This window comes from Macaca mulatta, chromosome 5 (genome assembly GCF_049350105.2).
Source record: "Macaca mulatta isolate MMU2019108-1 chromosome 5, T2T-MMU8v2.0, whole genome shotgun sequence".
Taxonomy (NCBI): Eukaryota; Metazoa; Chordata; class Mammalia; order Primates; family Cercopithecidae; genus Macaca; species Macaca mulatta.
In genome coordinates this window covers 8,748,138-8,773,139 of record NC_133410.1, presented here as the reverse complement: position 1 = coordinate 8,773,139, position 25,002 = coordinate 8,748,138, and the positions used below count along the sequence as shown (strand labels likewise).

The following is a 25,002-nucleotide window of genomic DNA, read 5'->3' as shown; positions in this document are numbered from 1 at the left end:
AGGAACCGCAGCCCCCAGCCAAGCCGGCCCAAGTATTCCAGGTGCTGTCCACCCCGCATGCACACGGCCAGGCTCCAGGTGGCCTGGCAGAGAGGGATGGCCTGGTGGGCAGCTGAGAAGCCAGAATGGAGGGGGCGTGCACTGCCATCCACAGTCTGGCAGCCAGGAGCAGGGAGGCTGTGGCCTGGTGAGCCAGGGGGATTGGGGAAGGGCAGGCAGCCCAGTGGGCCTGATTTACCAGTGAGTGAGCTGTGGGCGGAGCCGCTCCTGGCTGAGGGCTGGGGTTGGGGCAGTCTGTTAGGACCTCCTGGGCTCCAGGCTGCCAGCTGCCTGCCCAGGGTCTGAATGTCCTACTGTGGCCTGTTTCCTCACCTGGCCCAGAGAATTAGGCAAGGTAATCCCAGTAAGCCCTCATTAGCTTGCCTATCCTCCAGGTCTTTTTGATTTCTTTTTTCTCTTCTTTGTTATGAAACTCTGGAGAATTGTCCTCCAGCCTGTCTTCAGCTGGGGAGGTGGAAAGGCTGGACCTTGCCGTAGGCTTCAGGGCCCCTTCTGGGTGCCCCCTCCTCCTAGGGTTTTTAAAAGCATGTACTTAGCAACATACCCTGTACCTGAGAGAGCTGCGGAGAACCTCCTGCGTGTCCAAACCAGCATACTTTATTCCCTGACCCCAGGCCCTCATCACACCCCAAAGCCCAAATCCTTTCAGGTGGCCAGCTTCAGACAAGAGTCTGAACTCAATGCTTGTTTTCTAGGGTCTGCACAGGCCCGTATGATGGGGCTACCTCCATTCTACCCCTGTGCCTCCCCCGATCCATTAGGGGCCTCAATTTCAGTGATCCCTAACTGGGAACAAGGTTCCCCAGGCAGGGAATGCAGCCCTCCCCGGGATGCTGGCCTGGCCATGTCCCAATGGACATCAGTCCTGGAGCAAGAGGTCCAAGGCAGGGAGTTTCACCCCCCATTTGACCAGGTGTGGTGACCTTTCTGGGCTCCTAGCCTTCAAGATGGGATTTTTACACTGCGCCATAGTGGGGGAAACTGAGGCACAGGGCCGGTGAGCGGTAAAGAAAGAAAACCTCTGTGACTAGGAAACGTGTCCCTTGCCCAGCACAGTCGCTCCAGGATAGCACCCTTTGGGATGTACCGCTGAGCTGTTCTTGGCACATGGCATGGCACTGTGGTGGAGGTCAGCAGCTTGTGGAGTTGGGGGTGGGGGTGCTGGCAGGAGCAGGTAATTTTGGACCCACCATGGGGAGGAAGGGGACATTGCCCCTTTCCCCACACCTTAGCCACAGCAGGAATTTTCTTCTCTGATGTGTGTGGGCACCCATGCCTATGTGAGTGTAGGTGCGTCCTCCCCTTTTGTTGATGAAGAACCTTCCTGCCACCGTTGGGGTGGGTATGGGCACCACGTGTGCCTGGCAGCAGGGTGGGGCCTGTGGAGGCTTGGCTACTATATGTCCCACGGCCACCTCCCCAGGGGAAGCAGACCCTGTGCCCTTCGTGCCCCTCATACCCAGTCCCTCACATTCGTCACTTGGCATCCCCCTGCCTGATTCTCCCAACTCAGCCCCTGCCAGGTTTCTCCAGGCCCTGTGGGCCCTGGGATGGGATCAAAGGAGGCAGCAACTGTGCTGCCTGCCTCTTCGTGAAGTCATGGATCCCTGGCCGCTACTGGCATCTGCGGGCAGGGTCGGTGGGGAGGTCAGGGGTCAGCTTTTCCACTCCCCAGCCTGCACTGGCTAAACCACCAGGTGTAACTGGCCTGGAGGCTGATCTGTGTCCTCTACAGTCCCTTGATGCATTATATTGAAGCCAATCCTTGTGTGAATGACATGACCTGTTGTTACTGCCCAGATCAAACCAGAACCAACGGACTGCTGCACTTGGGCCCAGAGCCTGGGGCTGAGGCTGCCATGAGCACCCTGTTCTCTGCCTTCTGGGGTCCCCAGGAAGCTCCTAGGACTGAATGATCCCCACAAAACACAGTGGCCAGGATGGGGGGCCTGGAGGTCACTCCCCCGCCCCTGCCACCACAACCAAGAGGCCCCCATGGAGGTTGGCGCTGAGTTGTGGGTCCCTGTGGAATGCAGGCTCCCACGAATACTTCAGGGGATGAGCATGGGTCCTCCTGGCTGATGGGAGCCTGGTGGGCACTGGGTGTGTGGAGCCTGTGTAGGTGAGTTGGACAGCACTGGGCCTAGCCAGAGAGCCAGGGACTGCTGTGGCCAAAGTGGGCAGCAATATGTTGCCAGAACAAAACTACAGTGCAACCATCCCAGCTGGTAGGGAGAAGGAGGCCTGCCTAGCAGGACCATCCACCGCTGTCCTAGCCCCAAGCCCAGACTGCCTGCCTGTACTGGACATTGCCTGGTCCAGGAGGCCTGGGCATGATGGTCAGGTGGTGTGTCCCTGGGTTCCAGGCCGTGGTGGTCCCTTGGGAGCTGAGCATCCTCTGGGCAGAAGGAGGGCCTGCGGTCCGCAGTTTGCATCTGTCCCTGGGGGTGTGACCCCACCCCAGCTTCTCAGCCCGCACGGGGATGTGGCCAGGGCTCCTCACCTGCTCTGTGGCTCCAGCTCTGATCAGCTCATTGGTGACTCTGACAGCTTCCTCCCCAAAGCTTGGGTCCTCCTCCGTGGGAATGGGGTGTCCCAGTCCCCCTGCAGGCAGGAACCCACCCCCAGCTCCTCTGGTGGGCCCTCCTGGGCTTTCTTACCTACTGGCTTGTGAGACCCGGTTGGCCAAACTTGGTGTCCTATTTTTATTTTGGCCTTTTTCTTGGTGTGTGTTTTCTGTGACTACTGCTGTGTAGAACCTCTATATGAGTTTTAGGTAGAGAATCTTGCCCACCCAGAGGTCCCCCGCCCCAGAGAGCCTCCACTTCGGCCCCCCCGGGCTGGTCCTGCCTGTGCTCCGCTTGGTGTGAATGTTGAGTGTGATGGATCCACACGGCTGCTTGACCCTCCATCTCCTTCCTTCTTGTTGCTGAGGCCGGTTCTGTTCTCTCTTTCTCCACCTGAGCTGCACTTGAAGCCAAGATGAACGATGAGAAGTGGTTGCTACGAAGGACCCTCCTGCAGCAAATCCGCTGTGAGGAGGCTGCACTGGCCCAGCCTGTCATTTCCTTCTCTAAGCTCATTCCAGAGGTCGGCCAGGGGCAGCCTGTCCGTGCCTGCTCTTGTGGCCCGTGAATCAAGAGTGGATTTTACATTTCCAAATGGTTGAACAAATAAACAAATAACACTTCATGACACTAAGAAGTTTCCATGTCCATAAGTAAAGTTTGATGGGGGTGCAGCCATGCCCATCTCTTCACAGGCCACCTGCAGAAGGCTGCTGTGGTGTAGCCATGGCAGAGTTGCATCCTTGAGGCAAAGATCAGTTGGCAAAGTTGAAAATACTGACTCCTGGCTCTTCAGGAAAACAGTTTCCAGTCCCTGGTTTAAGGGCTGTGTGGCAGGACCCCAGGATCTTGGTCAGATTGTTCCTCACTCAGGGCCTGCTGTGGCCTTCGCTAGTATGTCTGCAAAGTCTGTGTGCTATGGTGCCTCTCATGGGGGGGTTGAGCTCTGTCGTACTAGATTTCAGGGTGTCTGCCTCATGGTCATCTGTCTCACCAACAGAGACCCTGTGGCCAGATTCAAACTAGCAGGAGCAGTTGGTCTTTGGCAGCAGGGATACCTTAGAGCTGAGCTGCCACCCACCCTGAGGTGGTCCCATGACACCCACTGTCTGGGTCAAGGTTGGGGCAGGGCTGGTGTCCTGAACTGCCGTACGATGTGGATCGTAATAGCCAGGGGGAAAGGGGGTTGCTATTACTCCCCATATCGCGGGGGTTGCCTCACTCCCTGCAATGTGGATGGTAATAGCCAATTACTCCCCCCTGCAGTGCGTGTCCAGTATTAGCAGTCTCTTTTGTTCAGGATATTAGGAACAATTTCACAGGTTGTGTATACACAGCCTGCGATCAGAGAACAAATACCATAATCTGCACCTCCGGATATTAGGAAAGATATCACACAAGAGTGTACACATTTTGGGAGATTTGGGGTAATGTCGTCCTGTGTTTCCCTGAATATTGGCAGACATATCACAGGGCAGCTGTATGCCCACTACTCTCTTGGCAGGAACATCATACTTTACCTACTGAAAATTAGGAGCAATATCACAGACTGGGTGTCAAGCCACTGTCATATTGGAAGTAATATCATGCTCTCCCCCACAAGTTATGAGGAACAAAATCACAGGGGGGTGTGTACCTTCTCTTGTTGTGGGAGTAGTATCACCATCTCTTCCTTTAGATGACAGGAACAATATCACAGGGTGGGTGTACACCCCGTGTGTTTTTGGAAGCAATGTCATTCTCTCTTCTTCTAGGTTTTATGATTCATATCACAGGTGGGGTGTACACCCCTTGTTATTTTGGATGGAATCTCATCCTCTTTCAACCTGTATCTTTAGAACAATATCCCATGGGGGCTGTCCATCCCTTCAATATTGGTAGGAATGCCACCTTCTCCTCTCCTGGATGTCAGAAACAAGATCACAGGAGGGGTATACACACTTTGCAATATTGGTAGTAATATCACCTCTCCCCTGTGGTTATTAAGGACAAAATCCCAGGGTGGCTGTATGGTTCCTACTTTATTGGGAGTAATATCATCCACTCACCTGCTGGATAAGAGGAACCATATCACTGAAGAGGTGTCCACCCCCTTCGATATTGTCAGCCATGTCATCTTCTTCCCGCCTGGGAATTAGGAACGATACTCCAGGGGTATCGTCCAGCTTCTTTTCCGCTGGATATTACAAACTATATCACAGGGGTGTGTGCGCCTTCTGGGATATTGGGAGTACTATCAGCCTCCACCCCGCTGCATATTAGGAACAATATACAGGGGCAGGGTGGTTACACCCCTGCGATATTGAGAGCAATATTCTTCTCTTTCCCCTGTGCAGTAGGAACTACATCAAAGGGGTCTGTCCACCTTCTGTGATATTGGGATTAATGTTATCCTCTCCCCCACTGAATGTCAAAATCAATATCACAGAAGGGTGTACACCCCCTGCGATATGGCCAGTAATATCATCGTCTCTACCTTTGGATATTAGGAACAACATCACAGAGGGTGTGTACACTCCCCTGCGATATTGGGCATAATGTTATCCTCTCTTCCCCTGGATATTAGGAACGATATCCCTGGTGGTGGGGGGTGGAGTACATAAAGAACAACATCACTGGGTGGGTGTACACCCCCTTCGATACTGGGTGTGGTATCATTCTCTCTTCCCTAGGATATTAAGAACAATATCACAGGAGGGGTGTACAACCTCTGCGATATTGGGAGTAATATCATCCTCTCCCCCTGAATATAAGAAACAATATCACAGGAGGATGTACACCCCGTGTGATATTGGGAGTCCTATCATTTCCTCTCCCTCTGGATATTCGGAACAATATCACACTGGTGGGTGTGTACACACCCTGCAATATTGTCACTAGTATCATCGTCTCCCTCCCAGGATATAGGGAACAATATCACATGGGAGTGTGCACCACCTGCAATATTGGGAGTAATATCTTCCTCTCCCCTGCTGGCTATTAGGAACAATGTCACAGAAGGGGTGTACACCCCCTGCTCTATTGGGAGTGATACCGTCCCCTACGTCCCTGGATATTAGGAACAATATCACTAGGGAGTGTACAATTCCTGCAATATTGAGACTAATATCATCCTCTCACCCCCTGGATATTAGGAATCATATCACAGGGGTGGTGTACACCCACTGCAAAATCGGAAGAAATATCATCCCCTCCACCTTTGGAAGTTAGGGACAATAGCACGGGGGAGGTCTACACCCCTTGCGATATTGGGAGTGATATCATCCTCTCCCACCCAGGATATAAGGAACAAGATGACCGAGTGGATGTACACTCACTGCTATAGTTCCGATAATGTCATCCTCTACCTCCTGGCTCTTAGGAATAACATCATAGAGGGGTGTACACTTTCTTTGATATTGGGAGTAATATCATCCTCTCCCAGCCGGATATCAGGAACAAGTCTATTAATTATTAATATTAATAAATATAATAAAATTAATAATAATTATTGACATTAATAATCACAAAAAAGATAGTAAACATTAATACTGGTTAAAAATGTTAATGATTAGTATTAATAATTAATAATATGACTATTAATAAAATAATGACATCAGCAATTAATGTTACTGAAATCAATACTAAGAGATGTTGGTAATAAAATAATAATTAATATTAAGAACTAATAATATTGTGAAATAACATTAATATTAATAATTAATGTGAAGCCTGCATAATCATATATGTAACATAATTATCCATAATTAATAATGGTATCCTATTAATTAATAGTATCATTGATAATTATTAAAATCGATCATTGGTGTTTAATAATCATATTATGACTCCTAATATCGCAGGGGGTGTATACCTACCTGTGATGTCGTTCCTAATATCCAGGAACGGAGAGCATGATATTAGTTTTAATATCGCAGTAAGTGTACACTCACCTGTGACACTGATCCTAATATCTAGGGGGGTAGAGTATGACATGACTCCCAACATAGCAATGAATGGACAGCCAGCTGGTGATATTGCTCCTAATATTCACGGAGGAAGCGTATGATATTACTCCCGAAATCGCAGGGAAGTTAGAGCTCTTCTGTGATATTGTTCCTAGTATCCGGAGGGGGAGAGGAGGCTAATAATTCCAGTATCAGGGCTGTGTTCACCCACCCTGTGATGTTGTTATTAATATGCTGGAAGGGAGAGGATGATATGACTCCCCATAGAGCAGGAGGCGTAAACCCAGCGTGGGATATTGTTCCTAATATCCACGGAAGGGAGAGGCTGATATTACTCCCAATATAGCAGGCGGTGAACATACACCCTGTGATATTCTTCATAATATCTCAAGGCCGAAAGGATGATATTACTCCCAGTATCGCAGACACTGTAAACCCCAGTGTGATACTCTTCCTGATATCCGGAGGGGGAGAAGGTGGTAATTATCGCAGGAGGTGAACGCTCATTCTGTGATATCGTTACTAATTTGCAGGGAAAGAGAGGACAATTTCATTCCCAATATTGCAGAAGATGTACAAGCCCCCCTGTGATATGGTCCTTAATATTCCAAGGCAGACAAGATGATGCTGCCCCGAATATCGCAGAAAGTGTACACCCGCCAGTGATGACGTTCCCATGATCCAGGAAAGAAGAGGATATTACTCTCAATATCACAGGGGGTGTACATGTCCCAGGTGATACTGTTCCAAATTTCCACCTGGGAAAGGATGATATTACTCACAATATTACACCCCACCCCCCCGCCAGGTGGGGACCAATAGCCACCCCCTCTCCCCCCCTTGGCTATTGGGAGCCACCTCGCAGGGGGGTGAGCCACCCCCCGCGAGGTGGGGACCAATAGCCACCCCCTCTCCCCCCCTTGGCTATTGGGAGCCATGGTGGACTCTCAGCCTGTTTATGATTTTATCAGTAATATCATCTCCCTGTCGGGAAATTATGAAGTCTTTCACTGACGGATGTGCACCCTTAGTGTGTACACCCTCAAAGGGTGTACACCCATCTGTATTGGGAATCATATCATCCTCTTCCTCTTGCACTTTCTTTGATATCTGGAGTCATGTAATCCTCTCCTGTTTTGAATGGTAAGAACAATATCTCAGGGTGGATGTACACCGTCTGCCGTAGTAGGAATAATGCTATGATTAATTTTTAAACATCAATGATTGATTTAATAATTATCAATGATACTATTAATTAATAAGATACTGTTATTAATTATGGATAATTATTTTAAATATATGATTATGCACATTTAACGTTAATTATTAATATTAATATCACTTAACAGCATTATTAATTATTAATATTAATTAATTTTTTACCAAAATCACTTAGTTTTGATTTAAGTAACCATAATTCCTGATATTAGTATTTTATTATTAATAGTGATATTATTATTAACTATTAATACCTATCTTCAACATTTTTAACCAGTGTTACTTTTTACTGTCTTTATTGTGATTATTAATATTGATGATTACTATTAATTTTTATTATATTTATTAATATTAATAATTAATTGACTTGTTCCTCATATCTGATGGGGAGGGCATGATATTACTCCCAATATCGAAAAAAGTGTACACCCCTCTATTATGTTATTTCTAATAGCCAGGGGGTAGAGGATGACAATATTGAAACTATCCCGGTGGGTGTACATCCTTTCGGTCATCTTGTTCCTTGTATCGTGGGTGGGAGAGAATGATGTGACTCCCAATATCGCAGGGGGCGTATACCTCCCCCGTGATATTTTCCCTAACATCCAAAGGAGGAGAGGATATTTCTTCCGATTTCGCAGGTGGTGTACACCACCCCTGTGATACTGTTCCTAATATTCAGGGGGCGAGAGGATGATATCAGTCTCAATATTGCAGGAGGTGTACACTCCCTAGGGATATTGTTCCTAATATCGGGGGACGGAGAGGACGATATCATCCCCAATAAAGCAGGGGGTGTACACCCCTTCTGTGTCATTGTTCCCAATAGCCAGCATGGGAGAGGAAGATATTACCCCCGATATCGTAGGGGGTGTACACCCCGTTGTGATATTGTTCCTTATATCCTGGGAGGGAGACGATGATAGCAGTGGCAATATCGCAGGGGGGTGTACACACCCACTGTGATATTGTTCCGAATATCCAGAGGGAGAGAAAATGATATGACTCCCAATATCACAGGGGGTGGACATCCTCCTGTGATATTGTTTCTTTTATTCAGGGGGAGAGGATGATATTACTCCCAATATCGCAGGGGTTGTACACACCTCTTGCCATATTGTTCCTAATATCCCAAAGGGGAGAGCATATTACTCTCAATATCACAGGGGTGTACACCTCCTTTGTAATATTGTTCTTAATATCCATGAGGGGAGAGGATGATAAGAATCCCAATATCGCAAGAAGTGTACAGCCGCCTGTGATATAATTCCTAACATTCAGGTGGGGAGAGGATGATATTACTGCCCACATCACACGAGTTGTAGAACCCCTTTGATATTTTGCCTACAATCCTGAGGGGAGAGGATGATATTGTTCCCAATATCGAAGAAGGTGTACACCCCCCTAGGACACTATACCAAATATCCACGTCGGGAGACGGTGACATTACGCCCAACATCGCAGAGGATGTACACCCACCCTGGGATATTGTTCCTTATGTCGAGAGGGGGAGAAGATGCTATTACTCCCAATAATGCAGGGACTGTGGCTGTGCACCCCTCCTGTGATTCTGTTCTTAATATCCTAGGGAAGAGAGGATGATACTACACCCAATATCGCAGGGGGTGTACACCCACCCAGTGATATTGTTCTTAATGTACTCCATCTCCCACCACCAGGGATATCGTTCCTAATATCCAGGGGAAGAGAGGATAACATTGTGGCCAATATCGCAGGGGAGTGTACACACTCTCTGTGATGTTGTTCCTAGTATCCAAAGGTAGAGACAATGATGTTACTGGCCATATCGCAGGGGGTGTACACCCTTCTGTGATATTGTTTTTGACATTCAGTGGAGGAGAGGACAACATTAATCCCATTACCGCGGAAGGTGTACAGATCCCTGTCATGTAGTTCCTACTGTACAGGGGAGAGGGAAGAATATTGCTCTCAATATCGCAGGGGTGTAACCACCCTGCCCCCCGTATATTGTTCCTAATATGCAGCGGGGTGGAGGCTGATAGTACTCCCAATATCCCAGAAGGCACACACACACCTGTGATATAGTTCCTAATATCCAGCGGGAAAGAGGCTGATTTTACTTTCGATATCGCAGTGGGTGTACACCGCCCCCAACCCCGGGGTATCATTCCTAATATCCAGGCGGGAAGAAGATGACATGGCCGACAATATCGAAGGGGGTGGACACCTCTTCAGTGACATGGTTCCTCTTATCCAGGGGCTGAGTGGATGATATTACTCCCAATAAAGTAGGAACCTTACAGCCACCCTGGGATTTTGTCCTTAATAACCACAGGGGAGAGGAGATATGACTACCAATATTGCAAGGGGTGTACACCCCTCCTGTGATATTGCTTCTTATATCCAAGAAAGGAGAAGATGGTATTACTACCAATATTGAAGAGATGTATAACCCCCATGGGATATTGTTCTAAAGATACAGGTTGAAAGAGGTTGAGATTCCATCCAATATAAGAAGGGGTGTACATCCCACCTGTGATACAAATCGTAAAACCTAGAAAAAGAGAGAATGACATTGCTTCCAAAAACACACGGGGTGTACACCCACCCTGTGATATTGTTCCTGTCATCTAAAGGAAGAGATGATGATACTACTCCCACAACCGGAGAAGGTACTCACCCCCCTGTGATATTGTTCCTCATAACCTGTGGGGGAGAGCATGATATTACTTCCAGTATGACAGTGGCTTAACACCCAGTCTGTGATATTGGTTCTGCACACCAACTCCGTGCCCCTCGTTTCCCATGCGTTCTCTCCTCACTTTTGGAACCTCGGGGGAGGCTTTGTCTTGGGTACAGATGAAGAGACGAAGGGTCTGAGAGGTTAAGCAAGTTTGTTACTGGAAAGGGGTCCCGATCCAGACCCCAAGAGAGGTTTCTTGGATCTCACAGAAGAAAGAATTCGGAGTGAGTCCATAAAGTGAAATCAAGTTTATTAGGAAAGAAAAGGAATATCAGAATGGCTGCTCTGGCCGGGCGCAGTGGCTCACTCCTGTAATCCCATAACTTTGGGATGCCGAGGCAGGTGGATCACCTGAGGTGAGAAGTTCGAGACCAGCCTGGTCCAACATGGGAAAACCCTGTCTCCACTAAAATACAAAAAATTAGCTGGGCATGGTGGCAGGTGCCTGTAATCCCAGCTACGAGGAAGGCTGAGGCAGGAGAATCGCTTGAACCCAGGAGGCGGTAGAGTGCCCCAAAGGCTGCTGGTTGCCCATTTTCATGGTTATTTCTTGATCATACGCTAAACAAGGGTTGGGCTGTTCATGAGTGTTCCAGGAAAGGGGTGGGCAATTCCCAGAACTGAGAGTTTCTGCCCTCCCTTCTGAGATCATGTAGGGAACCTCCAGATGCTGCCACAGCATCTGTAAACTGTCATGGCGCTGGTGGGAGTGTCTTTTAGCAGCTAATGCATTATAATTAGCACATAATGAGCCATGAGGACAATCAGAGGTCACTCTCATGGCCATCTTGGGTTTGGTGGGCTTTGGCCGGCTTCTTTACTGCAATCTGCTTTAGCGGCAAGGTCTTTATGACCTGTGTCTTGCGCCGACCTCCTATCTCATCCTGTGACTAAGAATGCCTAGCACCCTGGGAATGCGGCCCAGCAGGTCTCAGCCTCCCTTTACCCAGCCCCCATTCAAGATGGAGTCGCTCTGGTTCACGTGCCTCTGACAAGCTGGCCTGGGTTGAGCGTTCCCTGGTGTGTGGTTGTTGGAGCTGTTCCTAGGAATAAGAAGTATTGTCAGTAGGAAACAGGCCTCTGTTAGCCCGGGGGCTGGCACTCTGCCCCAGTATGTCGGCCTCATTTTAGTGGTGACCAAACTGGGGCTCAGAGACATCAACTCCGTCACCCCGAACCCCCAGACTGTGCATGGTGGGCTGGGGTTTGAATGTGGGGCTTGAAGACCCATCATCTCCTCTGGTCCCCCAGTCTCTGCTGCCCAACAGGAACAGGATCCCAGGATCCAGGCCCCTCATGGCACCAGCCAGGGTGGGTGGAGATGGGGAGGCACAGTTCAAAAGCCTCCCGGACTCTGAGGCAGGTCGGGGGCGACAGCAACCCGGACCTGCGGCCCCCACCCCGAGAAGAATGGCTGCAGGTCCGACCCAGCGGGCAGGAGGTCTGTGTCCTCAGCAAACGTGATGGCGCTTCCCGCTGCTCCAGCCAGGCCGAGCCGTCTTCATGTTTCCAATCATGCAGCCTCCAATTCCCAAGCCCAACCCCAACCCACAGAGACAGCGATCTGGGGTCAACATGAGGTTTGTCAGCAGCTCTGACCCGCTGCTTCTCGCCAGCCCCGCGGCCGGTGCTGGAAAGCTCTCTGCTGCTCCCTGGTGGGGAGGCTCGGGGCAGGGCTCTGGCCGCAAGCGTGGGGCTCCCCTGTGGCGCTCCCAGAACCTCCTGGCTCTGTCACCTCTGCTGGGTGGAAAACCAACCCAGGACTGAAGCAGCAGATGGGTGCCTGATTCCTTATTATCAGAGCTCCGCCCACTGGCAAGTCTCTCTCCGGGCCTCAGTTTCCCCTTCCATCAAACGAGGGGCTGGGGGGATACCAAGGAGGGGTAACTGCTTAGTGAGGATGGGAGGTTTCTTCTGGGGAGATGAAAACATTTTGAAACTAGATGGCGTGAGTGGTTGCACAGGACTGTGAATGCACAAATGCCACCACATGATTCGCGTTGAAATAGGTAATTGCATGCGATGTGAATGTCACCTCATTTAAAGTGTTTAAAAGAGGGGCCTGGGAGAGTGCAGTGTATGTGAGAATCACGTGGGACATCCACAGTCTCGGAACCTCGGTTTCCTTGCCGTAAACTGGCGAAGAGACCGTGTGAGCCGTGTTCCCTGGGGCCAAGAGATTCCAAGAAGGAAAACCTGGGACTCCTGGGACTGGGATGAGGGCCGGGGGCCGGAAGGGGAGGGGTATGTGGGGACGGCTGGGGGGCAGCCCAGATAAGACTTTCAACACTGGGCAGCAGCGTCGACACAGGCGATCTGTGTACATCTCTGCATCTCACTTCCCGGAGGGCTGACCAGTGGCCAGAGGTGGGACTGGCCAGGCTCGGCCCAGCCAAGTCTGAGAGCAGAGGACACTGAGTGAGGGATCCTCGGGGCCACCCTCACTGGCCTGTGGCTCTCCTGACACCACAAGAGAGGTCCAGGAGCTGACCTTGGGTCCTAATGGGGACACCTTCCTGGCAGCAGGCTGGCAGGGTGGTGTGGTGGTCAGTGTACTAGGCTCTGCGTCTCCGCCCCTACCTGCTGTGTGACGGTGGGCCAGACACCTAACCTCTCTGTGCCTCTACTTCTTCAATGGCAAACAAGGGCACTAGCAGCCCCCACATCCGGGCACAGTGGCCTGAAGATTAAAGGCAAGGGTGGCACGAGAGCTACAGCAAAAGCTCTGAGCAGGGAACTACCCAGGGAGTTCCACCACCATCTCCCCTCTGGCAGCCAAGGAAACCGAGGCTTATGGTGACCTGGCCCAGGTCTGTTGAACTCAGGGTCCTTCTCATCCCCAAGATCAGAGGGCTGCCACCAGGGAAAGAGCTGGCCCCTAGACACACCCCGGAAGCACACGAGGGAAGGATGCGCTGGGGACTTCGGTATGTTATTGCAAAAAAAAAAAAAAAATTTATTGCTATTTGAACGCTGCTTTCATGCCTCCATTTCCCAGAAAATGAGCCACGGGAGACACCAGGAGAGGCAGGAGACCATCCTCCTTGCACAAAACCCACTCCCTCGGATGCTGTCCTCAGCGAGGGTGGCTGGGGGCCAACCAGGGGGCCCACCCGCAGAGTGGCAGAGGAGGCAGGTTGACCCTGCGGACGTTGAGCTCTGTGGCGAAGGTCCTGGCCTTCTGGTAGAAGAGTGACTTCTCGCGGTCCAGGAGGAAGTTGTGGTAGATGGTGGCCAGCCGCGTGTAGATCTTCAGCTGTGCTTTCTTGTTTCCCAGGTCCACGGTGGCTGCCAGTGCCAGCTGGTAGTACCTGGCTGCATCGAACGGGTCCTGAAGGGGACAGGCCATGCTCAGCAAAAGGGGGACTCGGAGTCTTCCCAGAGGCCGTTCCTGTCTCCGGGTCGTTCCACATGTCCAGCCAATGCTGGCTCACCCCATGAGCCCCGAAGCCTGTGACACTGCTGTGGTCTCGGCTGCAGGAGGTGGGGATGACCCTGACACCCCTGGAAGCCTTCCTGTCCCTACGCCCCACTCACCCCAAGCCTCCTGCCCCAGTCCCACCCTCTCTGCAGGCAGTGGCTGCTTTCCCCATGGGCTGAGGTCAGGGCAGATCCTGCCTGCTCTGAGAGTTCCATGCAAGACCCATGGCCCCAAGCCACAGCAGGGGCACAGCGTTGAGTGACCCAGGCTGTCCTCTGGCCCCTGTCCATGCTGACCATTTCCAGGCCCTCCACAGGCCAGGCCAGGTACAAAACCATCTCACAGGTGTCCTCTCTGGCAATGTTCCCTGAAATATTGACGGAGTGTGACTCCCCAGACATCCACTCCATTTTCAATGCGTCTTTGGCTCAAACTCACCATCCCTGGGTTGGGATGCCACCTCCCAGACCTCCTCCTTGGCCCTCCCATCCCCCGCCCGGCTTCTCCCCAGGCACCTCCTCCACATGGGGGTCACCCAAGGGACCTCTCTAAGACCCATGCCTGGCCTGTCCCCCTTTACTATCTCAAGATGGCTCCCAGGGCCAAGGACAAAGTCCAAGATGCAGCAGTCCATTCCCTCACTGCCCCGCCCCACACATGGAGCAGGGGCGTGAGAAAGCCCCGAGTCACCGCCACTGCTCATCCAATGCCCCCTGGCCCAGCCGAACACTGGACTCTGTGCTGGGTGCATGGCTGAGCCTAACGTCCTTGCTCCCAGTCTGAGGGACCTGGGAGTGAACACTGACCACACAGGGTGGCCCGGGCTGTGGCAGAGGGAAGCCCAGGAGCCTGTGGGGGGCCCAGGAGGCCCCAGACTCAGCCGGGGGTGGGAGGCAAGGGCTTCCTGAAGGGGTGGGGGCTTCCCAACAGGAAGGAGCCAGCCAAAGCATATGTCTCCGCATGTGCGTGTGTGTGTGCCTGTGTGTGCGTGTGTGCCTGTGTGTGGTGCCTGTGTGTGTGTCCCTGTGTGTGTGCCCGTGTGCACGTGTCCCTGTGTGTGTGCCCGTCTGTGTGTGTGCCTGTGTGTGCCTGTGTGTGCGAGTCCCTGTGTGTGTGCACCTGTGTGTATGCCCGTGTGTGTGCCTGTGTGTGCGTGTCCCTGTGTGTGTGCGTGCCTGTGTGTGTGTGCCTGTGCCTGTGTGTGTGTGCCTGTGTGTGTGCCTGTGTGTGCGTGTGCCTGTGTGTGTGCCTGTATGCACGTGGGTCTGTACGTGTGCCTGTGTGTGTGCCTCTGCCTGTGCGTGCGTGCCTGTGTGTGTTTGTGTGCCTGTGCCTGTGTGTGTGTGTGTGCTTGTGTGTGTGCCTGTGTGTGTGTGCCTGTGTGCGTGTGGGTCTGTGTGCGCGCCTGTGTGTGTGCCTCTGGGTGTTTGTTTGCCTATGCCTGTGTGCCTGTGCCTGTGTGTGTGACTGTGTGTGTGTCTGTGTGTGCGTGTGACTGTGCCTGTGTGGGTGTGCCTGTGCCTCTGTGTTTGTGTGCCTGAGTGTGCGTGTGCCTGTGCGCGTGTGCGTCTGTGTGTGCCTGTGTGTGCACACCTGTGTGCGTGTGCCTGTGTGTGTGTGCCTGAGTGTGCGTGTGCCTGTGCGCATTTGCGTGTGCATTTCCATGTGCCTGTAGTGTGTGCAGCAGCTAGTGAGTGGCAGGTTGAGCCAGGAGACACCTAATCCACCCTATTCCAGGGCTCACTCTCACATGTAGACTAAAGGGGACACCATTTTAGAGGCAATCAGCAAAGATGCCCATTTGCCCCTGCCTCTCCGCCAGCCTTCCAGGCCCCATCCAGCCCAGCTTTCTCTCCCACTCCTCTGGGCCCTGGGTCCAGAGCCTCCTATACAAGGAGGAGGGCGTGGCCTTCGAAAGACAGCCGCCCTTGGGGAATTCCGAGGGGGCCTCCCTGTGGGAAGCTGGCCTGCGCTGACAGCATAGTCACGATGAGGCCCAGAGGGCTGTGCATGGGAAGGCGGTGAAAGAGGCCTCTGCCCCTTGACCCCAACGGTGGACTTTGGCCTCTCAGGTACTACTTGGCTCTTTCCTTCCTCCTGGGCAGGCGGAGTGGGCGGCAGGCTTGACCAAGAGAGATAAAGGCCGCTTATGGCAGGCCCGTCCCCTGGGTCACAGGTGAGCCCCTAAGCGGTGAGCAGCGTCCCTCTGGGCCTGACACCTGGCACCTCCCTGTCTGGCTGGGACTTGGGAGGCCACAGGGACTGCTTCTGACCACCAGGTGTCACCAGCACTGGGCGGGGGCCTCCCGGGCAGCACCAGGCCTGCGGTGGGGGATACGGGGCGGGGTCTTAGGGCTGCCCCAGCTCCTCATGTTGTTCTAAGGCCCCCAAGATCTCGGTCCGTGGACTGGAGCACCCTGGCCCCTCAGCCTATAAGAGGGTGCTGGTGCGATGCCAAGGTGCTGGTGCGATGCTAGGAGGGGCGGGTGCCTGCTGGGCAGAGGGGTGGAGACACCCCAGGTCCGAGTCTGCCAGTCCCAGCTCTCCACCCCTGCAGGGCTGGGGACAGAGGGAGCACAGGTCCCAGCACCTCCCCTCCAGACAGACACGACCCAGCAAGGCCTCAGCCTGGCTGGCTGTGGCCCGGCCCCACTGCACCTGCCCTGAGCTGGGGTTTCCGTCTGTGAAGCAGATGGTAAGACACTGGCCCCACCCCACCCTTCCTGGGTGATGTGAAGATTCAAGGTGTCTCGGGACTCCAGGAAGGAGTTGCTCAGTGCGGGCTGGCACCCTGGGCAGGCTTCCTAGAGGAGGCGCCGGGATTTGGGTTGGATCTGGCAACGTGGATTCAATGTGAGGATGATGCCGTTCTCACAAATGTCCTTCTCCCCACCCTGTTTTCTTTGTTAAATGCAACTTGACACTTGACTGTCAAGACTCAGCTTTGGTGTCACCTCCTCCAGGAGGGCCCCCCTGACTACAATCCCCCTTCTTTACCCAGAGGCCACCATTGCCCGCTCATGTGTCAGCCTCCCTGGCTGAGACTGAGTTCTTGAGGGTGGGGCCTGGCCAGCTTGGGAGCTGGGTTGTATCTGCTAACCTTGCCAGCTCCTCCAGCTGGGTGCAGAGCTCCAGGGAGGCCACTGGGCCATTCCTAAGGAAGGCTGGAACCCAGGCCTCTGGGGTCTAGGTGGAGATCCCACTCCAAGGGGGCCGGGAACACCCCGAGTCCTGCCCCTCCCCACCCACCTTCAGGTCGTAGAAGATGATGTCACCGAGCACCAGGTACACCTTCACGTAGTAGAGGGTCTCCTTGTCGAACTCCAGCGGCGAGTTGCAGAGCGACAGGGCCTTGAGGTAGAAGTGCTCCGCCAGCTCGCTGTGGCCCAGCCGGTGGTGCAGGGCGGCCAGCCAGTGGTAGGCCACGCGCTCGTTCAGCCGGTCCCCTGGGGTGCAGGCCAAAGGGGCAGGTGTGAAGACGTGGCTCCCTGGGGCAGGCAGGGCACAGGCCCCTCAGGAGCAGGTAGGCAGACCCCGGGCAACACCTGGCTTGCCTCCGGACACCTGCGGTCACCTGGGCAGTGCTGGCCAGTCCCTTCCAGGTTCCCAGACTCACTTTCCCATCTGCAAAGCAGAACTAATAAGACCTGCCCCCGTCTACTGTGAGGCTTTGGCAAAGTCGGAATTGGATGGCCCAGCTCTGTGCCTACACATAGCCACCTGCCTTTGCTCACCGGTTTTAACCAGGATAGCCCAAAAGCCATGCAGTCCAGGTGCTCCCGGGCACCCCGGCTCCAGGCAACCCACAGACATGACATCCAACTCCTCCTGGGTGTGTCATGATCAGAGCCCCCTACCTTGGGGAGTCACTGCTTGCCTGAGCTCCAGGTCCCCCCACAGATGCGCAAACCCACCCAGGCTGTCTCCGATGTCCTCCCCTTTCCAGGGCGAGTGCCATGGAGCTTGCATTCGATGCATTGCCACACAGCTGCACACCTACTGCGTACTGGACCCCGGGCCACAAGGCACTGGGGCATGTGGCCTGCCCAGGGCTCCCTGTCTCTGGAGGAGGACAGACGACCCTGGCACAGCACCAGGGGATGCCCGGCCTTAAGGGGCAGGCTGCTGGAAGGGGAACTGGGATTTCATCAGCCAGAGAGCTGTGTGGTTGATGAGGGTGGGAAGGGCACAAGAGAAAGGGAATGTGCCACTCAGTCTGGCACATACAGGGACCAACGAGATGCCTGGCATGTCTCGAAGACAGAGGGCACACTGGGCGGCCCTTGTGGTCAGCAGCGGGAAGAGGCAGAGGAAGCAGAGCTCAGCCAGGCAGGGAGCTCTGCACTGTGTGAGAGACCTCGGGCTGTGCCCCACGGCCGGACGGGGAAGCCAGCTGGGCAGATCTGCCTGCCTGGACAGGAGACCAGGAAAATCCCGCAGCTGTTTCAGCTCCTGCCCTGCAGACCTGGAGGCTGGGCTCTGGCAAAGTGTGGGTCCTGGCAGGGCAGGGGCTCAGGGGACTTACCCAGAGTGATGCTGAGTGCTAGGGCCATGTGGGCAAACTCCAAGCCCTCCTGGGGCTCCTCCAGCGTGGACAGCAGTGCCACCAGCTTGTTGCACAGCCGCAGCTCCGCCTTGCAGTTGCCCGTAGTCACTGCCAGGGGCAGGGCCCGGTCCTACCACACAGGCAGGTGGGATCAGGCTTCCCGCAGCACCCACCTTGCCCAGTACCCTCCTCAGAGCTCGAACATGTGCTTGGAGCTTCCCACGCCCCAGCTACCCCTGGACCTTGACACAGCTCTGTGCTCTGGGATAACGCACGGTTCAGACACCCAAGTTGGGGGCTGAAGAGTCACCTGAGGCCCATCCAGCTACACCCGGCAGCCTCAGACCAGCCTCTCCTACCTGGGCACCAGGGGTCTGACTGCGGGGAGCCAGCACTCCTCTCTGCTCTAAAAACACATTTATCCGTGCCCAGGGCTGAGCCACACCGTGAGCTCAAAGGGAGAAGCCGTCCCCGCTTTGGGGTGCATGCAGACCTGGACCCTGGCCCTGGGCCTCACACTGACATGCTGTGTGTCCTTTCACATGTCCCTGTGCCTCTCTGAGCCTCAGTTTCCTCATCTGGAAGATAAGGACAGGACTTCCCACTCATGGTTGCTTGAGATCATCAGGTACAAGGGTAGAGCCATTGTCATGTCCAGGACCCGAGCGTTTGTCCCGGGCAGGGGGCACAGTCAATATCATTCCCGGTGAGACCACTAGGCAAGGGTAGAGCCATTGCCATGTCCAGGCCCCAAGCGTTTGTCCCGGGCAGGGGCACGGTCAGTATCATTCCCGGTGAGACCACTGGGAAACTAAGCATGTGCATGGGTGGCCCTGCCTCCAGGTGGGAGGCCTCTGCCCTGCCACACCTGTGCCTCAGCCCTCCAGGTGCCCCCCGAGGCCCACCCACATCAGCCCACAGGCCAGCTCACCCGGTAGAAGGACACGGCTTTCTCCCGCTCCTAGGCCCCATTGAAGAAGATGTCTCCAGCTGCCTCAAACAGCTCCAGCCCCAGGTTGGGGTCGCCTGTGTACAGGGCCACATTCTGTGCCACCTGAAAGGAGACAGAAGTTCCCTCAAGACCCACACCTGGCGAGGTGGCCACGCCCACCTTCTCCAGCCTCCTTCCTCTCACACACTGCAGGTACACCTGAGCATGTTTCAGACCCTGTGCATTAGGGCTGCCCCCACCACTGGCATGAGGACAATGAACTGATGCACCTGAGTGCCAGGAGGTGACTGAGCAGCTGCAGCCCAGGAGCCTGACACCTGTGAATCTTACCACCAGGGCTAGCCCTAGCCCACTCCCCCTGTACTCAAACCAGTCTCCATGGCCCCCAGATTGCTGGGAGCCCATCCCCTGGCTCCCTTCTTCGTTGCCACATCCCTGCCACACCTCAGGGCCGCACATCAACAGTGTTTGTGGGTGGGCCTGGTCCCCTCTTGGCCATGAGCTCTTGATCCCTCTCCTCAGCTCAAGGAGGTATACAGCAGGTGCTCAATAATGAAAGCTTCACTAGGCTCGTGGGCTTCACAGTTTGTTCCAGATCACACTGTGTTTGGGAAAGCCTCTGAAAACAGCTGCTATGATAGATGCATTTTGTAAGGAGATGTGCCACGTGTCGCTTGGAGCAAGTTCTTCTGTGTGTTAACTGAGTGGCCACATTATTTGAGCATGTGCTGTATACCAGCTGGGCACTGTGAGGGGCCACGCCTCTGCCCTCAGGGAGAAGATGCTGGCTACTGGGGGAGGATATGAAGGAACCAGTTGGAGGGAGGGAAAAGGCATACAACAGGTGCTCAGCAGTGGCTTAGGAATGAGTGGATGGATGGATGAATGTATGAGCAGATATATAGACACATGGATGGATGGATGGGTGTGTGGATAGATGGATGCTTGGATGGATGGATGGATGGATGGATGGATGGATGGATTGACAGACGGATGGATGGACAGATGAATGGATGGATGGATGGGTGGATGGATGGGTGGATGGATGGTTGGAATGATGTGTGTATGTATGTATGTATGGGTGGGTAGATAATGTATGGATGGGTGGAGGGTAGATGATGTATGTACATATGGATGGATAGATGGGTGGATAGACGAATGTATGGATAAACAAATGGACAGATAGATGAATGGAGGGATGGATTAATAGGTAGATTGGTGGTGGTGGATGGATGAATGATGGATGGATGGACGAACAGGTGAATGGATGGATGGGTGAAAGGATGGATGATGGAAGGATGGATGATGGAAGGATGGATGGATGATGGATGGATGGATGATGGATGGATGGATGGATGATGGATGGATGGATGGATGAATGGATGGGTGGATGGATGATGGATGGATGGAAGGATGAACAGGTGAATGGATGGATGATGGAAGGATGGATGGATGGATGGACGAACAGGTGAATGGATGGATAGACAGGTGAATGGATGGATGATAAAAGGATGGGTGAATAATGGATAGATGAATGGACAGATGGATGGATGATGGATGATAGATGATGGATGGATAGATGATGGATGGATGAACCTGGGAGGTGGAAGTTGCAGTGAGCCAAGATTGCGCCATTGCACTCCAGCCTAGGCAACAAGAGTGAAGCTCCATCTCAAAAAAACAAAAAACAAAACAAAACAAAAAAAACAAAGAAAAGAAAAGAAAAAAGAGAAAAATCAGTGTTATAAGGTTGTCCCTGGAGGATGAATCCCCACACACAAGGGTGAGTCAGTTGGATGCTTGGATGCTGTAATATCCCTTTGGACATCACCCTAACACCACCATGTCAACTCCTGAGAATACTTGCTGACCCTCAAGTTAAAAAAGACAAAGGAAGCCGGGCGCGGTCGCTCACGCCTGTAATCTCAACACTTTGAGAAGCTGAGGCAGGTGGATCACCTGAGGTCTGGAGTTTGAGACCAGCCTGACCAACATGGAGAAACCCCATCCTTACTAAAAATACAAAATTAACTGGGCGTGGTGGTGCATGCCTGTAACCTCAGCTACTCGGGAGCCTGAGGCAGGAGAACCACTTGAACCTGGGAGGCAGAGGTTGCAGCAAGCTGAGACCATGCCATTGCAATCCAGCCTGGGCAAAAGAGCAAAACTCTTTCTCAAAAATATAAATAATAGTAATAATAATAATAATAATAATAATAATAATAATAAAGAAAGAAAGAAAAGACAAAGGAGAGAAACTGTCAGCCTTTCAAGGTTGGCAACAGTGAGCAGAGTGCCCAGCTGTGAGGGAAAGAACAACCACATCTGGAATCCCAGCCTGGGTGCTGTGATGCGGCGGGAAGCAAACCTGACATTCAGCAACCAATCCCAGCCTGGGTGCTGTGATGCGGCAGGAAGCAAACCTGACATTCAGGAATCGACACAGCACCTGGCACAAAGAGCCCCCAAGATACAGTAGCTAGGCCGGGCACGGTGGCTCATGCCTGTAATCCCAGCAATTTGGGAGGCCGAGGCCGGCAGATCACCTGAGGTCAGGAGTCCAAGACCAGCCTGACCAGCATGGCAAAACCCCGTCTCTACCAAAAATACAAGCATTAGCGGGGTGTGGTGGTATGCCCTTGTAGTCCCAGCTACTCAGGAGTCTGAGTCACAAGAATCACTTGAACCTGGGAGGCAGAGGTTGCAGTGAACTGATATCACGCCACTGGACTCTAACCTGAGCGACAGTGAGACTGTCTCAAAAGAAAAAAAAGAAAGATACAGTCGCTGCTGCCATCATTACAATTGTCTTGCAATGACTGCCACCCCCTATAGACCCACAACTCTCAAACTCATTCACACAGTAGAGTGCCAGGCACACTTTTGTGGAACATCATGAAATCTGGATAAATTAAGCAAAAAATAGCCAAGTGCTATAAATGTTTATGCCGGCTCTCCTAGCATCTACATTAGAATCTCATGGCCACAAATGCCGAAAGGCTTAAGAGATGTTAAGCAGGGACACTAAAACTGAGAAATTCTATGACCTTAACTTTTTTCTGAAACCTGCAAGAGAGACTGCCGTTTCAAGTTCAGCTGTATGGTAACTCCCTGTTCAGTATAAAATCAGGCTGAGCGGGGCTATCCTATGACATTACTACTATAGTATCCTGAGTCCAACTTGATGCCAAATCCCCAAAGCCTTGCTGTTAGCAACTGCTCAATGAAACTGAATCCTTACCTGCCTTTGATCTACAGTGGACAGAAGTCGGCCCGAGGTCACCGGGAAGGGAGGTGGGCGGCAAAGGTGGTATTTCAGCAGCTCACAATACCCGCTCTGTGGCCAAACAAAGGCCTGACCTCCTGAGCGATGTCTGACCTTCAAACTCTGACAAACATACGTATTTACTCAGCAATTACAATTTAAACTACCCAAGGGGCAATTTAATCACTTGTATCAAAGGGAATAAATTAAAGCTTCCCTAGATCCCATAACAGCAACAAGAAACGAAAGTAGCATTTGCACTCAAAAGAAAACAAAGAAACTTCTCTTTTCACGGTACATACCATTTCTGTTTTTCTCAGAAATCGTCTGTGTTGTAACCCAGACAGACAGTGAGAAGCAGGGGCCAACCACAAATTACAGAAGCTGTTAAATCTAATGATAAGTGGGCCGAGAGCAACATCTCAAGTTTCTTAAATGTGAAAAGGACAGAGGAAGGCCGATGCTATTCTTTAACCTGGAAGAAATTGCTATTCCGTTTTATTTTTAACATCATCCAAGACTGAAATCTGCTGCGAAAATGGAGTCACCATGTTTCACAGTTTTATAATCTAGGGGTAGCCAGTGACTTTGCTTGACAGCATTCAATAACAGAGCTATTTTGAAAAGACAAACACAGAGATAGAAATTGGAGTCATACTAAATTTCGGTGTATTTTTGGGCAAAATAAATACATATACCCTCAAATAATGAGGGTGGCAGTGTAAACTGCTAAAAAGCCCTCTCAAAAGGGGCCACATTTGTTAAAGCTGAAATATACTCTATGACTTAGTCATGCCACTATGGGCATATCCTCAGCAGCAAAGAGAAAGTGTATGTACCCACCAGGAGACACGGAGAAGACATCATCAATTTCATTAGAAACCTAGCCACCCTGAAACAGCTGAACATTTGATTGATTGATTGATTGATTGATTGAGGCGGAGTCTTGCTCTGTCGCCCAGGCTGAAGTACAGTAGTGCAATCTCTACTCACTGCAACCTCCGCCTCCCGGATTCAAGCGATTCTCCGGCCTCAGCCTCCCAAGTAGCTGGGATTACAGGCGCCTGCCACCACCCCCAGCTAATTTTTGTAATTTTAGTAGAGATGGGGTTTCACTATGTTGGTCGGGCTGGTCTTGAATTCCTGACCTCAAGTGATCCTGCCGCCTCGGCCTCCCGAAGTGCTAGGATTACAGGCATGAGCCACCGAGCCCTGCCTTTATTTTTATTTTTTGAGACAGAGTCTTGCTCTCTCATTTAGGTTGCAATGCAGAGGCATGATTAATGCTCACTCTAACCTCCAACTCCTGGGCTGAAACACTCCTACCTCAGCCTCTGGAGTAGCTGGGGCTACAGGTGCTTACAGGCATGTGCCACCACAGGTGGCAAATTTTTTTATTTTTTATTTTTTGTAGAGATGGGGTCTCGCTATGTTGCCCAGGATGCTTTTGAACTCCTGGGCTCAAGTGATTCTCTCACCTCTGCCTCCCATAGCACTGGGATTACAGGCATGGGCCACCACACCAGGCTGTACAATCGAACATTTCATCATGAGATGAATCTCATGGAATGTTGGGTGAAAGAAGCAAGACACAAACAGATACATGCTGTACGGTTTCATTTACATCAAGTTCGAAATCAGGCAAAACCAACCATGCAGACAGAAGTAAGGTGGGCCGAATAGTCTTGTTTCTTTTTTTTTTCTCGAGATGGAGTCTCGCTCTGTCACCCAGGCTGGAGTGCAGTGGCGCGATCTCAGCTCACTGCAAGCTTCGCCTCCTGGGTTCACGCCATTCTCCGGCCTCAGCCTCCCAAGTAGCTGGGACTACAGGCGCCTGCCACCATGCCCGGCTAATTTTTTTGTAGTTTTAGTAGAGACGGGGTTTCACCATGTTAGCCAGGATGGTCTGGATCTCCTGACCTCGTGATCCGCCCACCTCGGCCTCCCAAAGCGCTGGGATTACAGGCGTGAGCCACCGTGCCAGGCCCGAATAGTCTGTTTCTTGATTGAGGTGTGGGCACTCCGCGAAACTCATAGAGTAGTACATTTACATTTTACACGTTTCAATATGTATGTCATACTTCAATAGAAACCCACATTAAAATATTAACTCATATAGGTTTGACAGTTTTAGGATTGCGTCTTTGTTCAGAAAAACGGTTACACATTAACTATGAACTAGAGTGTTACTTCAAAAATTGAAGTGGATTTCTTCATTTAAATGCTGTATGGTTTTGGCCACACTGGTTCCTCTTTGCGGCCGTCCAGTCACTTGGAGAGCTTTGTGCAGGAAAAAGCAAG

At 52.2% G+C, this 25,002-nt stretch overlaps 1 protein-coding gene across 1 annotated transcript; it reads right to left on the bottom strand.

Moving 5' to 3' along the window:
• Positions 1–13,447: 13,447 nt before the first annotated feature.
• Positions 13,448–23,010, bottom strand: LOC722784 (SH3 domain and tetratricopeptide repeat-containing protein 1-like). The gene is made up of 5 exons (XM_001118882.5): positions 22,678–23,010; positions 19,416–19,538; positions 18,464–18,614; positions 17,188–17,384; positions 13,448–13,848 (listed from the first exon to the last, which is right to left on the bottom strand). Exons 3-5 carry the CDS (start codon positions 18,489–18,491, stop codon positions 13,594–13,596), a joined length of 480 nt encoding a protein of 159 aa, XP_001118882.4. The 5' UTR covers positions 18,492–18,614; positions 19,416–19,538; positions 22,678–23,010; the 3' UTR covers positions 13,448–13,593.
• Between the last annotated feature and the right edge of the window lie 1,992 nt (positions 23,011–25,002).

Excerpts from the sequence above, each read along its gene's own strand:
- LOC722784 (XM_001118882.5), bottom strand. The coding sequence starts at position 18,491 with ATGGCCCTAGCACTCAGCATCACTCTGG. Across the intron at positions 17,385-18,463 it reads AGCACTCAGCATCACTCTGG|GGGACCGGCTGAACGAGCGC; the intron begins GTAAGTCCCCTG and ends CCTGCACCCCAG. Across the intron at positions 13,849-17,187 it reads TCATCTTCTACGACCTGAAG|GACCCGTTCGATGCAGCCAG; the intron begins GTGGGTGGGGAG and ends TGTCCCCTTCAG.